General features: G+C 37.8%; 1 protein-coding gene across 2 annotated transcripts in view; it reads left to right on the forward strand.

Annotated features, from left to right (window-relative positions):
• Positions 1-14,970, forward strand: part of GDAP1 (ganglioside induced differentiation associated protein 1) — a 70,086-nt gene that overhangs the window by 38,187 nt on the left and 16,929 nt on the right. The window contains exons 1-2 of one of the 2 annotated variants that reach the window (XM_090282884.1): positions 8,720-8,904; positions 10,131-10,323. The exons of the other annotated variant lie outside the window; for it this stretch is intronic. Of the exons in view, the coding sequence (XP_090139010.1) occupies positions 8,788-8,904; positions 10,131-10,323 (310 nt within the window). The 5' untranslated portion in view covers positions 8,720-8,787. Of the gene's footprint in view, positions 1-8,719; positions 8,905-10,130; positions 10,324-14,970 lie in introns of those variants that run through there. 2 annotated transcript variants of the gene reach the window in all.

A 14,970-nucleotide genomic window follows, 5' to 3' on the forward strand; every position in this document is an offset into this window, starting at 1 on the left:
ACAAATGGTGTTAGGAGAACTGGATAGGGACTTGCAAAAAAATGAAACTAGACCACCAATTTACACCATAAACCAGAATAAACTCAAGATGGATCAAAGACTTAGATGTAAGCTGTGGTACCATAAAAGTTCTAGAGGAAAACATAGGCAGGAAAATTTCAGATATTCTGCATAGCATCATTTTCACTGATATCTCTCCTAAGGCAACTGAAATAAAGGAAAGAATAAACAAATGGGACTACATCAAACTAAAGAGTTTCTGCTCAGCAAAAGAAAACAAGGAAGATGTAAAGGGAACCAACCATATAGGAAAACATATTTGCCAACAATATATCAGACAAGGGCTCGATCTCCAAAATATATAAAGAACTTATATGACTCAACACTAAGAAGATAGACAACCCAATTAAAAAATGGGCAAAAAACCTGAACAAACACTTCTCCAAAGAGAACATACAGAGGGTCCATACATATATGAAAAAATGCTCAACATTACTAGCCATCAAGGAGATGCAAGTAAAAACCACAATGAGTTACCACCCCACACCAGTCAGAATGACCATCATCAACAAATTAACAAACAACTCGTGCCGGCGAGGATGTGGAGAAAAGGGAACCCTGGTGCACTACTGGTGGGAATACAGACTGGTGCAGCCATTATGGAAAACAGTATGGAATTTCCTCAAGAAACTAAAAATGGAACTGCCTTTTGAACCAGCAATTTCATTGCTAGGATTATACCAGAAGAAACCTGAAACACCAATTCAAAAGAATTTATGCACCCCTATGTTCATAGCAGCACTATTTACAATAGCCAAGTGCTGGAAACAGCCTAAGTGCCCATCTGTAGATGACTGGATCAAAAAACTGGGGTACATTTACACAATGGAGTACTATGTAGCAGAAAGAAAGAAGGACCTTCTACCATTTGCAACAACATTGATAGAGCCAGGGAGAATTATGCTTAGCAAAATAAGCCAGGCAATGAAATAAAAATATCTTATACTATCCCCTATTACAGGAGACTAATGAACAACACAAACAGATGAGCAAAATTGAACCAGAGGTATGTAAACAATAAATAGACTAACAGTGACAAGGGGTGGGGGAGGGAAATAAGGGGGTAAGAAGGGGATGTGTCTAATCAAAGAACATGTATAAATGACCCACAGACATGGACAACTGTGTGGGGACTGTCTGTGGGAGAAGGAGAGGGCATGGTGTGGGAAAGCAATAGGGAAAAAAGTAGGACAATGTAATAGAAAAAGAAACAAACATTTTTAATGGGGAAAAAAAGAAAATATATAAAATGGAAATGCAATTTTAATGAATATTAGAAGGACAAGGTTTTTCCTTCACACTATATATGTTTCCCCCTACCTGATTCCTTCAGAATTTGGCATTCTAAAAAGTAAGTAATGACATAAGGTTCTTGCAGAAAACTAATACGACCAGTTGTTATTAGAGGTTTTGTTGACCAAGACTTTGACTGGAATGTCATGCCTAAAGGAGACATGCTTTGGCTCTGATTGTTACCAAAAGGCCATGAGGAACTAGGATTGACTTTCAAAGATAATAAAAGACCACGAGAAAAAAGGCCTGGTACCTTGGTTGGTTGTGTGGTCCATGGTAATCTCTCAAGGGAAGGAACGAAGGTTGCTTTCCTGAAAGATGGCTAGAAGGGACCTTAAGGCACGATGGAATACCCATAGGACTTGGAAAATACAGGTGTTTACAGGCAAGGTTGAGAGCCAGGTATGTGGCTCAGCTTCTGTGCCCTGAAGGGCAGGCTGAAGGTCACCCTAAATGTTCCTTGTGTAAGTTCCAGCAAAGCAGACTTAAAGATCAGATGTGATCATTTGCTGCTCTTGTTCTGTTTATGCAAATGAACAGAATAAATTAAAAAGGGACTTAATGCAGTCCCTTTAATGACAAGGAGGGTAATCTTAAGGAGAAAAATCGTGATTCAAGGAAAATCACAATGCTCAGTGGCAGACTATAAAGTAGTGCAGCTAACCATTTTTAAAGTTTCTTTTCATTTAAAGTTTGTTTTCATTTGAAAGTTAAACTAGGTCTGTGGCATCATCATTAAGCATCATTAAGCATCATTAAGATGCTTAATTGACAGGCAAGATGAATGTCAAATGCCTTGCAACTGGATGTCTTTCCAATTAGACACCCTTACAGATTTAGAGACTGGTTCATGGGTTATGTTACATAAATTAACATGTGTTTTCTGTTTTCAAAGGAAATAAGCCTATGAGCTCATTACCTGAGTGATTGTCTGTACGTATAGGCCTCACTTAATCCTGTCTGCATCGCTGCCTCCGGAGACTCAATGGTTTGGCTGAACTAAATGGTTGGGTTGGTGAAGAATGGGGTGGTCTGTGGGCTTCACTTTAAAATTGGTTTCTCTTTTCTATGCTAATGGCTTGGACAGAAAGGGCCCAGAGGTGTGAGAGGGGTGAAACCTAAAACATTCCCCTCAGCCCAATCTAAGTATAGTGGGCAAAAGGGTTTTGGACAAGTGTGACATGCCTGGCACACCTTCCTCAAAGAAGTCCTTCTTTTCCCTAATGTGGGACATTGGAAAATCAATACCTGCCTTTTGTGATCTAGTGATTATGGATTGAATGATGTCTTTTAACCCTGTTGCCAAATCTGTTGCCCCCAGAATACAACAAGGATGCCAGCCTGTTAAACCAAGCACGTTATTGTCTGGGGACAGCCAACTGACCTGCAGTCTGCAAGATCCTTCTCCATGTGGGAAGGCCACCCTCCCCTCCACACCCCCACTCTTATTAGGGATTTATGGACCCAAGGATAGGTAGGATGACAACCATGTCCAGCTTGAAGTAGCTAGAGGAGCACAAGACCTTTGCCCATTGTCCTTTATAAGATTATAAAGGGTCTTAAGTCTGAGAGGGGGGGATTGTTATTTTTTATTGTTATAAAAATTAATTAATTAATTAAAAAGAGAATAATATAGGAAAGAGTGAAGCCAAAGAACTTGTATGTATGACCCATGGGCATGGACTGGATGTGGTGGGATTGCTCGGGGAGGGGGAGCGCTGGGCAGAAGGGAGCAAAGAGGGAAAAATTGGAATTATTTTAACAATATAATCAATAAAATATATTTTTAAAAAAGCTTTCAAGATCTGACTTATTTGAAATACATTTAAAAATTATATATATATATATATATATATATATATATATATATATATATATATGTCCTAATAGTTGTCAGAATAGATAAAACGATCAGTAATAGGACTTTAGAAGTTTACATAATGGTAACTTTTGTAAATATATACATCATGCAGACCTAACAGTTCTATATTATAATTTAAAATTTGACTGAAGCGTAAGACATAAACAAAGATGAACAAATTCTAACAATTTAGCTCAAGAAATCTTCTCATATTTTATCTCTCTTTGCCACCAGTATGTCTGATAGATTTTGTATTATAATTTTATAGGTAAAACTCAGACTCAGAGAAGTTACATGATCTGTTATTTTATACCATCAGTCAAATCAATTTTAAATTCATTCACATAGACATATTTAAATGAATAAGGAATTTCAATAAACGTTAATAGAATAGACAGATAGTCAATTTGCAGAACTGTAATGCTCAGCCTTGATTAGTGAATACAAAAGTTTGTCAAATGAAAACACCTTTACACATAGAATTTCTAGAGCAGTAGACTAAACAGGATATAATTTACTATTATTGTTGTTAGTTGTTGTTTATCATTGTTTGCTGTTGTTGTTATTGTTGGTGATCTACTATTTTCTCCATCAATTAATAGGCAGTTTTAGAGCATCTTATATGTACCAGACACTAATTTGTATTTCTGTGGATAATGAAATAAATAATATTAGGTCTTGACCTTAAGAAGCTCTGAGTTTAATGCAAAAGAAGGATCTATAAACAATAGTCTGATACTGTAATTTGTACTTTAATAGAAGTGTATATACTTTCATGGATTAATTTTTAAGAAGGTTGTTATATTTTCCCTAAAGTTTGCCTCACACTGTGTGAAGCTTGAAAGTTCACAAATTTATCTTTTGTTATTAAAGCAAGCATAATATAATAGAAAAAAATATTTGACTTGTAGTCAGGAAACTTGTGTTTGAGATATGGGTCTTCCACTGAGTAGCTCCAGGATTTTGGACCAGGCTTTTCAGTCATTAAACCTTATTTTCCTCAGTTATAAATTAGGGATGGTAGCTACCTCAGGCTATCATCTGGACCAAATGAGATTGTAAGAAAGCGATCTGTTATCTTTAGACAAAGTTCTACATTATAATTTTTATATGATATTATAATATTAACACCAATGCAATAATCAGTTCATTCAGTGTTTTGGGGTTTATGGTTTTGCTGCTGGGAAGATGTGCTAGAGAAAGTGCTGTGTTTGATAGTGACCAGATAGATGGGTGCATATCTACTTTCTTCCTGAGTACAGTGAAGAAAATGAAAATGTTGTAAGTGTAGTGAGAGTCTGAGTAATGGAGAATGAGGCAGAACTAAGCTGGTCGGAACAGGAAAACGTACCAAAAGCAGATTAATATACAAACTCACTCACTCACTCACAAATTTACCCAGAGTTATCCTGATCCTCATAATTATTATCAAAGTAATTTACTAAACACTAAATAAAATTCATACATTCCATGGTGTGCAGGTAAATGTTTAACAACCAACTCTCTGGGAAAAGAAACAAACATATGATTGATAGCACTGGCCAATTTCTGTAGTGTAAATACTCCTACTGTGGCCAATTTCAGGCCACTAACATGATATCATTGAACAGGGACTTAGGAAGAGATGCACAGCAGCACACCCTTACATATGATTTCCACCATATGAATAGAGTAGACAGAAAGAATATCAAGAGTACAGAAAAAAATAAACACAGCAGAATGACTAGGAAGTGATGAGTATTTGCTAGCTCTATTTTAAACTTATTTAAAAGTAATTCAATTTTATTTAATTATTAATATTAGCTGTGTTGAACATCCAGTTTGTAAAATTACTGAAAATTTAGCAATCAGCTCTCCTGAGCCTGTATGAAACAGTGGTGGCCCAGCACTAGATATATTGTTAATTGCACCAGTATGATACTAGTTATGTTAATTAACTTCTGAGAAAACACTTTATTAGGAGCCTTTCTCTATATTCTTATCATGAGCTCTTAGATATCCAAGCAATTACCACACTGTTGTAATTTCATCTCTCTCCCTCCATACCTGAGTTCCCTGAGACCAATGACTGTGATTTTAAACTCCATTATCTTCTGTTTCTAGCCCTGTTCCTGGAATAGGGAAAGCTCAACAAATGCACACTGAAGAAATAAATTGACCTGGATCTGGCTCTTGTTCTCCAGGAGCCCATAGTCTAATATGATGGACAAAGACACACAGCAACAGAATACATACACAGTTTGGACAAACATGTGAATTGATAATAAATAAGGTTTTTCTATTACCTACAAGTGACTTTAGTGGGATGGAAAATAACAGGGATTATGGATCAATGCAAACACGCTCAGTTTTTTTTTCTGCCTGTCATGACTTAAAACAAAAACACCACATTTCTTGATCTCACCTATTTATTGATATTCTTTTGATGTTCAAATCTGTAAGAGGTAAAAGCAGCACATATTCACTCTAGAAAAATTACAGTATGAAGAAGCACAAAGAAATAAAAGCCACTGATATTTACAAGATTGATGTCTTAGTGAAGATAGGTTAAGACATCCGTCGTCGTCGTCGGCAGCCGTCCGTCTCGAGAGACGATGGTGTAGCTTCTTAAGAGTCTATCTGCACCGCCGAGAATGGCTGTGCAGTCCGACTCGGGAGTGACACGGTATCTGTCTCCTCCCATGTTGAATCGACATCTTGCGATGACGCTGGAGTGTCCTCTCCAGTGAAGCTGAAGCTACAGAGCCTGGGCGGGGTGATATGGAGGGTCTGCTGTTGCCCATGCAGCAGACCCCCCCTCTCTTCGCAGCTGAAGGGTCCAAGGGAAAGACGGAGTCAATACAGCTTGGCTTCAGGTGCACCGCAGGAGTTGCCGGTGTTGACTACAACGTCAAACCGCCTTAGGGACTCCGGCTCCGGATTTTCTGTCAGGGTTTACTCCCTTAGCCTTTCCCCTGAAGAGGTATGCCGCAAGGCAGCGGAGGTTTTTTGGAGTCAAGAGTTTTCCTTCTCTGATGTGCCCTGACTGGAAGATCGAACCAGCGACACTTAGCTCGCAGGCCGACGCTCAATCCACTGAGCCAAACCAGCCAGCAGCACTTGAAAAGCACCAGATTAACAGTGACTCAAACAAGGTGCATTATTTCTTTGTCAAGTAGAAGTTTGGAGGTGTGCAATCTTAGGTGGGTGTGGTGGCTCTGCTTCCGAAAGTCCCTGTGCGTGTTACATGCCATTTAGTCAGCTCTGACTCCCGGTGACTACGAATGAGAGATGTCCACACTGTCCTGTCCTCAGGGGTGTAATTTCCCTCCAGTTTAGGGCTTGCCCATCCTTAGGGTGTGCTTCTATTACTCAGGATCCATGTCAGCATATAACCATGTGGAAGCAAGATAGAGAATGGCATGAAGAAGAGACATGGGCCAGCTGTCTCTTTAAGGAGGCTTTCTAGAACTTGCCCTGTGGCACATCCATTACATCCCATTTGTTAGAACAAAGTCACAGGGCCACCTTTAGCTGCAATGGAGCCTGGGAAATGCAGTCTTTATTCTCAGCAGCCATGAGCTCAGCTAAAATTTCTGTTACCATTGAAGAAGGGGAAAATGGATTTTTACGGTCAACAACTTGCTGCAGTTATTTCTTAGTTAAAATGCAAACAGAGGAATTGGAAGATTAAAAGTTATAACCATTTTCAAGGTTTTTGATGCATATTGATAAATTTCTTTCCAGAAGCTCTGTACACATTTACACTTCCAAGAATATATACACATTTCATATTAAACACCAACACAGGAATCATCAGTTTATTAGATGTTTACTATATGATTTTGCTGGTGGGAAGATGTGGTAGAGAACGTGCTCAGTGATAGACATGGGTTTTATTGTCAGGACTCTTTCAGCTGCAAGTGACAGATAGCTTACCAAGAATCTTAAGTTTATTCAGATATTGAGGTATAGTATATATGGGAACCTGAAGCTGGAGAATTAAAAATGAAGTTCTTCTGAAGAGGAATAGAGAGGGGATTATATAAGTAGTTGCAAAAATTTTGAGTCCTATAGAGAGAAGAGCAAGTGTATTATGATGTCCTTTAAATGGCCTGGAGGAGCTTTCCACATATGTTTTCATCAACCACCACACTGCAAGCAATGCCCCAAATGCTCTATACACACTCTCTCATTCAATTCCAAGGGAAGTCACATATTTCTATATATCCATAGTTCACACATGGTGAAGTGAAGGCTCAAGGGAGGTTATTGGGAGTGGAGCTAGAATTTAAATCCCACTCTGTCTGATTTTAAAGTTTTGCTTCCCCCCCTTCTATTCTGAAGCATGAAATGATAAAAAAACAAATTTGGCAGGAGTCACTTTTGCTGTAGCATTTAAATTAACTGAAGGGTATGAAGTGTTATGAAGGGAAGAAGGACCTTATGAGATTTGTATCTTACAAGGGGCCTTTTTTTGACTTCAGTTGGATAACTGCATCTCTTTTCTCATAATTCCTTGTGTTCACTCTAAGACATATAGGCCTTACCTCTGTTATGGTCGTCTATTTATTTTCTTGTCTCTGCCACCAGACTTGTATCTTGGTTCCAGGTACAGGTCTTACACATCTTTGTATTTTGAGGGTCCAGCATAATGCTTGGAACGTAGTAGGTACTCAATAAATATTTGCTGAATGCATTATACAAGCATTCATGGTCATATTAATACATAATTTACTAAAAAATGTCATTAATTTACTATGATACCAAATTTTAAGAGGTGTGCAACAATAACTAGACCAGCATAAATTAATGATTCTGATCATGGTTTTAAAGAGAACATTTATAAGGCAACTGAACTTGTGAATATTGTTCAGTGCCTACAACATGCCATGTTGTTTTAAGTGTTTAACATTTTATTTTGTTGCTTAATTGTCACAAAAACTTTATTAGGGTAATAAATTATCTCCACCACAGAAATGAGGAAAATTGAAAAACTAGGACATGAACCCAGGTAGACCTGTTCTAAAATTTCTGTGTTTAACTAATAAGCTATTTTACCTCAACTCTGCATATTAGTTACTTATGAGAATAATAATAACTATAATTATTTTGTATGACTCCATAGTAGCGTCTTCTAATAACACATAAATCCTTATCCTGCTGCTTTGTCCCACAACTGGAACTTCTTGGCCAAAGGCACCAACTGTCCCAGAGGAACCCAAGGTATCTTGGAAAATTGCTGCTTTTATACATCAGCAACCTGTACTCTACCTCCAAAATCAACAAGTAGCTTGCAATCAATAATATTCATTACTTACTTTAATAATCAGGGAATTTTAGGTTGTTTCCCCTAAAAAAAAGTCCAGTTGCACCTCCCAGGTGGCTTCCGTACTCCAGAGGCTTTCTAGGGAAGAGTCAACTCCAAATCTTTGCAGACGCTGCCCTGCAATCTTCTGGCCTCAGGAACTACACTTCCCAGTGGCCTGTTCGTCCGTGCGAACTCTCATTCCCCGGTGCCGAAGGCATCTCGGAAAAACTGCCGATGGTTTGCGGGGCAGAGCGGGTGGGAGAAGAACAGGGCGCACCTCGAAATGTCTCGGATGCAGGACAAGCAGAGAGGAGGCGCGCCCTTGGTGGTGGAAGGGAAGTCGGATGCAGAGGTTAAGCTCATTCTGTACCACTGGACGCATTCCTTCAGCTCCCAAAAGGTAAGGGCCTCAGCCGGGAGGGCAGGCGGTGAGAATCGGATTTCAGCACCTGGACAGCTCCCTCTGGGACTAGCTGAAGCCAAGGCCCAGCTAGAAACAGGTCTCTGACGCCCTAACCCATCTGGTGCTCCCTCGAGAGCAGGCCTGAGATGGAAAGGCTATGACTCAGGCACTGCCACTCATGAAATAAGACCAAAAGCTTCGCTTTCTGGTGTTTGGGCTGGAGGCCTTGTCCCTTTGGCTTTGCAGAGTGAGGTAGAGGGAAGCTCCTTCAAACAGCTGAATAATCTCAAGTTCCTTCTTTTACTCCATTTTGTTTCTATCCACCATCTTTCACAAAACCTAAAGTATCTTGTTTTTGTCTGGGGAAGGATATAATTAGATTTAGGGCACAAAGAAAGTACTGGTGATGGGGAGGGTGACTAAATTATTATAGCCAGAATAATTTTAATTACTTACCTTTTCTAATTTATAAGAAACTAGAACATATCTGATTTGTTAATTCTAGAATAGGAATACAGTCACCCAGGGCTCAACAACAGGTGTACATTCTGAGAAATGCATCGCTAGGTGATTTTGTCAGTCTGTGAATATTATAGAGTGCACGCACACAAACCTAGATGGTATAGGCCTATCGCTCCTAGATTACAAGCCTGTATAGCATGTTACTGTATAAAACTACGTGAGATTAAATTAAGCACAAGAAAAAATGATGCGATCAAGGGATGTGTAAACACAAAATATTTGACGCTGTTGCTGGTGTAAATGACACACTCTTTTCCAACAAGCATATTCTAAAATAATGATAAAAGTATAATATAGCATATACATAGACCAGTAACAGACATTTATTATTATTATCAGGTATTATGTACTATACATAATAGTATCACTTAATTTTATACAACTATCAGTGCAGTAGGTTTGTTTACATCAGCATAACCACAGACACTTGAGTAATATGTTGTGCTGTGATGTTAAGATGGCTCCATCATCACTAAGCAATAGGAATTTTTCAGCTCCATTATAATCCTGAGGGGTCATTGTCATATATGCAGTGAGTCATTGAACTAAAAAGGTAGTTATGCTGCACATGACTGTAGTTAAAAGGATGTTGAAAATATTAATAATTTAGGGAAGGACAGAAAAACTGCTTAGCGGTATCCAGAGATGTCACTTAATTGGAAGCTTGTATGCAGTGTGGTAACTGATATGAACTCTTCTAGGTGCGTTTGGTAATTGCTGAAAAGGCATTGAAGTGCGAGGAACATGATGTAAGTCTGCCCCTGAGTGAGCACAATGAGCCTTGGTTTATGCGTTTGAACTCAACTGGAGAAGTGCCTGTCCTTATCCACGGGGAAAACATTATTTGTGAGGCCACTCAGATCATTGATTATCTTGAACAGACTTTCCTGGATGGTAATGTTAAGGCTATTTGTGATTTCTTGGATTTACTTTTAACACAAATCCATGTTTTCCCTCCATCCCTCTTCCTTTCCTTCCTTCCTCCCTCCTTCCCTTTCTTCCTTTTTCTTTTTGGTTTCATGATGGTGGTTTAGTGATAAAAACCTTTTCCATTTCCATAAGCACACAAAATTAAAAGAAGTCAATAACATAAGTTCGTTTTATAAACCAATATAAACCCCATTTAAAAGAATTTCATGTAAACTACAAATTTTAATATTTTAAATTTACTTGCAAAAAACCCTGCAGGTGTGTGGCTTGCAGTGGTAATTTAGTTGCCTTGAAGCCAAATTTATAATACTGATTTTAAATGTACACTATGAAAATCAGTTTCATCTATTCTACCAAATGGTTCCACCTTAAAAACAATAAGAGGGAAAAAGAGGAATAAATTTTAGGCAAGGGAGAATAGAATGTTGGTATACTTCAAGTTCTTTGCTCCTGTTACTCCTGTATAGTTTGACTTTCACATCTTTTGTAAGGAATTATAGGGCTTAAATTGATATAGTGCTTTTAACTAATAATCACTTACTGATAGCCTGTTTTATATCAGGCATTTTATGAGTTCTGTTCTATTCAATCTTCAAAGAACCCACTTGATACAGGTATGGTAGACTAGTTATTCCTATTGTACATGAGGGGCTGCCTAAGGTAATACAATACGTATAGCTATTTTTTATGGCAGAGTAAGGCAGAAATTCAAGTCTTTCAAATCCATACCTTCATGTTATATCAATTGTTTCCCATAGTCATTACCACTTATACATTGTATCTCTTGCTCCTCATGGCAATTCTTTGAGGTAAACTGTAGCTTCACTGATTTGCCCAAGATTACACAGCTGACTACTGGCAGGATTCAGAAAAGAACATAGGGCTTCTAGCTTTCAATTGTACGAGATTCAGTTACTCTTCATCTTCCACCAGTTATGTTGATGTCAGTTGGCCAGATTAAAACCAGAATATAACCTCAACTCACTGGAAAAGAAGAAGAATTTAGTCAAAAAAAAGAAGTCTGAGGTATTACTTCTAAGGAAAATATTTAGGTACGGGGCCTGAACGGGACAGGGACCTCAGGGAATTAGATGAACAATGGGCTACTTCTGTTCCTAATCCAAATGTTTAGTTCTGTAGGATTTGGATTGAAGGCTTTATTAGAGGCAGCCATTGCTCTAAACCAAAGAAGTTAATGAACTGCATTTTGCTTCACCTTTACTTGCCATTCCTCTGAGTCTATATGCTAGAGATTATACTGAAAATGGTGCCTAAGTGATTTAATACAATCTTTCTCAACCTTGAGCTTTTTGGAAATGGACAAGTCTGTTAAATAATAATTGCATTTCTTGGGAGAAGTGATTATAGTAATGTGAATGAAACAAAAATAATTGTACAAGAATTATCTTTTAAATAATCACAAACTTCAAAAGGCTACAGTAAATGGAAAATCATATTTAAGTATCTTGTTAGTATCTCTTGAAATACTCCACTTCCTTTTCTCTTTCTCCTTACATTATTTCTCCTCTAAGTAATATGAAATATGTTACTTTATAACATAGTAATGTTAATGATTATTATGCTTTATTAAATTTTTCTTTAGGCTTTTTCTTTGTCATAACAAAACTGAAACATATTCTGAGTCCTGCTCTAACAAGGGAAATACTAGGTTCTCATTACTATTTAGTCAGTCAGAAAAGAAGCCATTTTGAGCTAAATGTTAAGATGTAAGTATCAAAACTAAGGACTTTAATTCTGGTTGTACTGATATAATAAGTAAACAATCAAGAATCCTAACTTTAATAAGACACTTGTCCTAACTTATTGCATGTCCTTGATGACTTGACTTCTCTGTTTATCTTCTTGGATTAGGTGATGTAGTTTTATCAATTACAGAGACAAAGTAAGTCCAATTGGTTCCTATTTTACTCATTCTTCTTTCCTAGGAGAGTAGTCATTCAGTTGGATTGGGTTGAAAAAGATTAACACTAAAGTACCTAAAACCCATGGTAGATATAAAGACAGCAAGAGAACAGTTAAGTAAATGAAGGCTAGTCTAGTCTACAGATGGAATTTATCTCTAAGTATTAAATAAAAAACAAACATATAAGTGTTATCACAATTATCATTAAGATATTTTATATTTATCATTGGGAACGCATAGAGATCAGGAAAAGAGTCAGACAAGTGATAGATGAATATTATCCCAATTGTCAAGGACTGGGAGAAGAGAATTCTACCAATCTTTGCTACTTAAAGTGTGTTCTATTGACCAGACTCAGTGGTTTTACTGGGCGCTTATTAGAAATGTAGAGTCCTAGACTCTACTCCACATCTCTTGAATCAGAATCTGTATTTTAACAAGATCCTCAAGTGATCCAAATAGATATTAAATTTGAGAATCACCACTGAAAATTAATGTGCATTAAGTCATTTAAGCTGAAGAAGTGCTATAAATAAGTATCTTTAATTGTGTCAGAGTTCTAGAATGGATTGTCAAAAATTTAAAGAAATATGAAGTTTGTCTAGAAAAAGTCCAGTTATTGTTAATACAAAGAGAACAGTTTGAGCACCACCAATGTAACCTGGCAACCAAGGAGAGAGGACTGGACTGTGCAGGCATAAACAATGATAACTTCATTGTACTAGTTAAGTGGGGATGGTAGATGTTGTTAAGTGAGCACGTGTACTGTGTGGCCATTGCATTCAAAATGAATGAGTGAGTAGAGCAATGAATCTGTATCCAGTTTTTTGTTAAGCTTAATATTCTTCTGCAGAAACTATTTAGATGATTCAGAAGGCCACAGCTATGGTCAACTGGTGATTGGAAGCTTCATCATGACAACATGCCTGCTCATGCATCATGTTTCATGCAGAGTTCTTTTTGCAAAACATCAAATCACATAGGTGATTCAGCCCCCCTATAGCCCAGATTTGGCTACCTGCAACTTCTGGCTTTTCCCAAAACTAAAATTACCTTTGAAAGGGAAGATATTTCAGACCATCGATCAGATTCAGGCAAATATGACAGGGCAGTTGATGGTGATTGGGAGAACTGTGTGAGGACCCCAGGTGCCTACTCTGAAGGGGACTGAGGTGTCATTGTCCTATGTACAGTGTTTCTTGTATCTTTTATATTCTTCAATAAATGTCTCTATTTTTCATATTACATGTTTAGGAACTTTCTGAGTAGACCTTGTATATATAAATTTTGAGCATCTCATTAAAAAAAAAACCAGCTTAAGTTTACATTATTGGAGAATGTCATTAACTAACAATTTTTTTATATTAGTCTATTATTTGCCAGGCATGATTCTAGATATATTGTATCTTGATTTAAGTAGAGAAGTTACAGTTACTTCATATGATATCCTTGTGGAATGAAGGAGCAAATATGGCTAGATAAAATGCCCATTTTCAGATGAATAAACCACCATATTGAAGAATACTCATTTTAGATTTCTTATACCAAATTGCTCCTTTAACTATATACTGCTACTTATCATATAATAATTTTATCTCATTTTATTTGAATTATTTTAATTGCTTTTAGACCACTCTAAGCACCATTAGGTCAGAGACAATGTCTGTCTCATTAACATCTATATTCACAAAGCCTTATATGGTGAATGTTCTTCAATAAGAACTTAATACATATGAATGATTAAGATGAGTAAATTATTGAAAATAGATGTAAACTTAGACAGGGATCTCTCAGTAGAAGCCTATTCTTATAGGCTTCTATTCTCTGAGGAGTCTAACAATCCCATGAATGACTTGAATGAAGATGTAGAAGAAATACTGTTACATTTGTAGGTAACATAAAAGTGAGGATAGTTAAAATGATGACTAGCTTATGAGACACTTCTGGTCAAGATGGTGGCATAGGCAAACATGGCTTTCCTCCTCCCACAACCACATCAAAATTACAACTAAAGTATAGAACAACCTCACTCAGAACCATCAGAAATCAAGTTGAATTGAACTCTGACAACTACAAAATTAAAGAAATCACATCCATCCAGACCAGTAGAAGGGGCAAAGATGCAGAATGGGCTGGTCTCACATCCATGTGTGGTGGATAAAAATTTGGGAGGGGTATCTCAAGAGCAAGGAATCCCAGCCCCACACCAGGCCCCCAGCCCAGGTTTCCAGTGCTAGGAAGATAAGTCCCCGTAACTTCTGGCTGCAAAACCCAGCAAGGATTGAGTCAGGGGAAGAAAATTCTGGAGTCCCAAGCAGTTCCTCTTAAAGAACCCACACATGGACTCACCTACTCAGACTCACTCCCTATGAGCTCCAGCACAGGGGTAGCAACTTGAAAGGCACCAGTGGCATACAAGTAGGAGCTGAAGTGTATGGCATCAAGGCAAGCAGAGGCCATTGTCCCTTTTCTGAACCCTCCCTCCACAGAGCTGGCAAGCTGGTGCCATATCTGAGACTCCATCAACCTGGCTAACACTGTTTGCCCCACCGTGGAGATCCCCTGAAACTCTGCATCACTCAACTTACAGGGCCACCCAAACTGCTTTTCCATATGAATGGCTGGTCTTGGCTCCTGCTTCACAACTTCCTAAATTTTCTCAATCAAGCAACAGGGGGGCTCAGTTT

This window comes from Furipterus horrens, unplaced genomic scaffold, assembly GCF_987537825.1.
Source record: "Furipterus horrens unplaced genomic scaffold, mFurHor1.1.pri manual_scaffold_7, whole genome shotgun sequence".
NCBI classification, from domain to species: Eukaryota; Metazoa; Chordata; class Mammalia; order Chiroptera; family Furipteridae; genus Furipterus; species Furipterus horrens.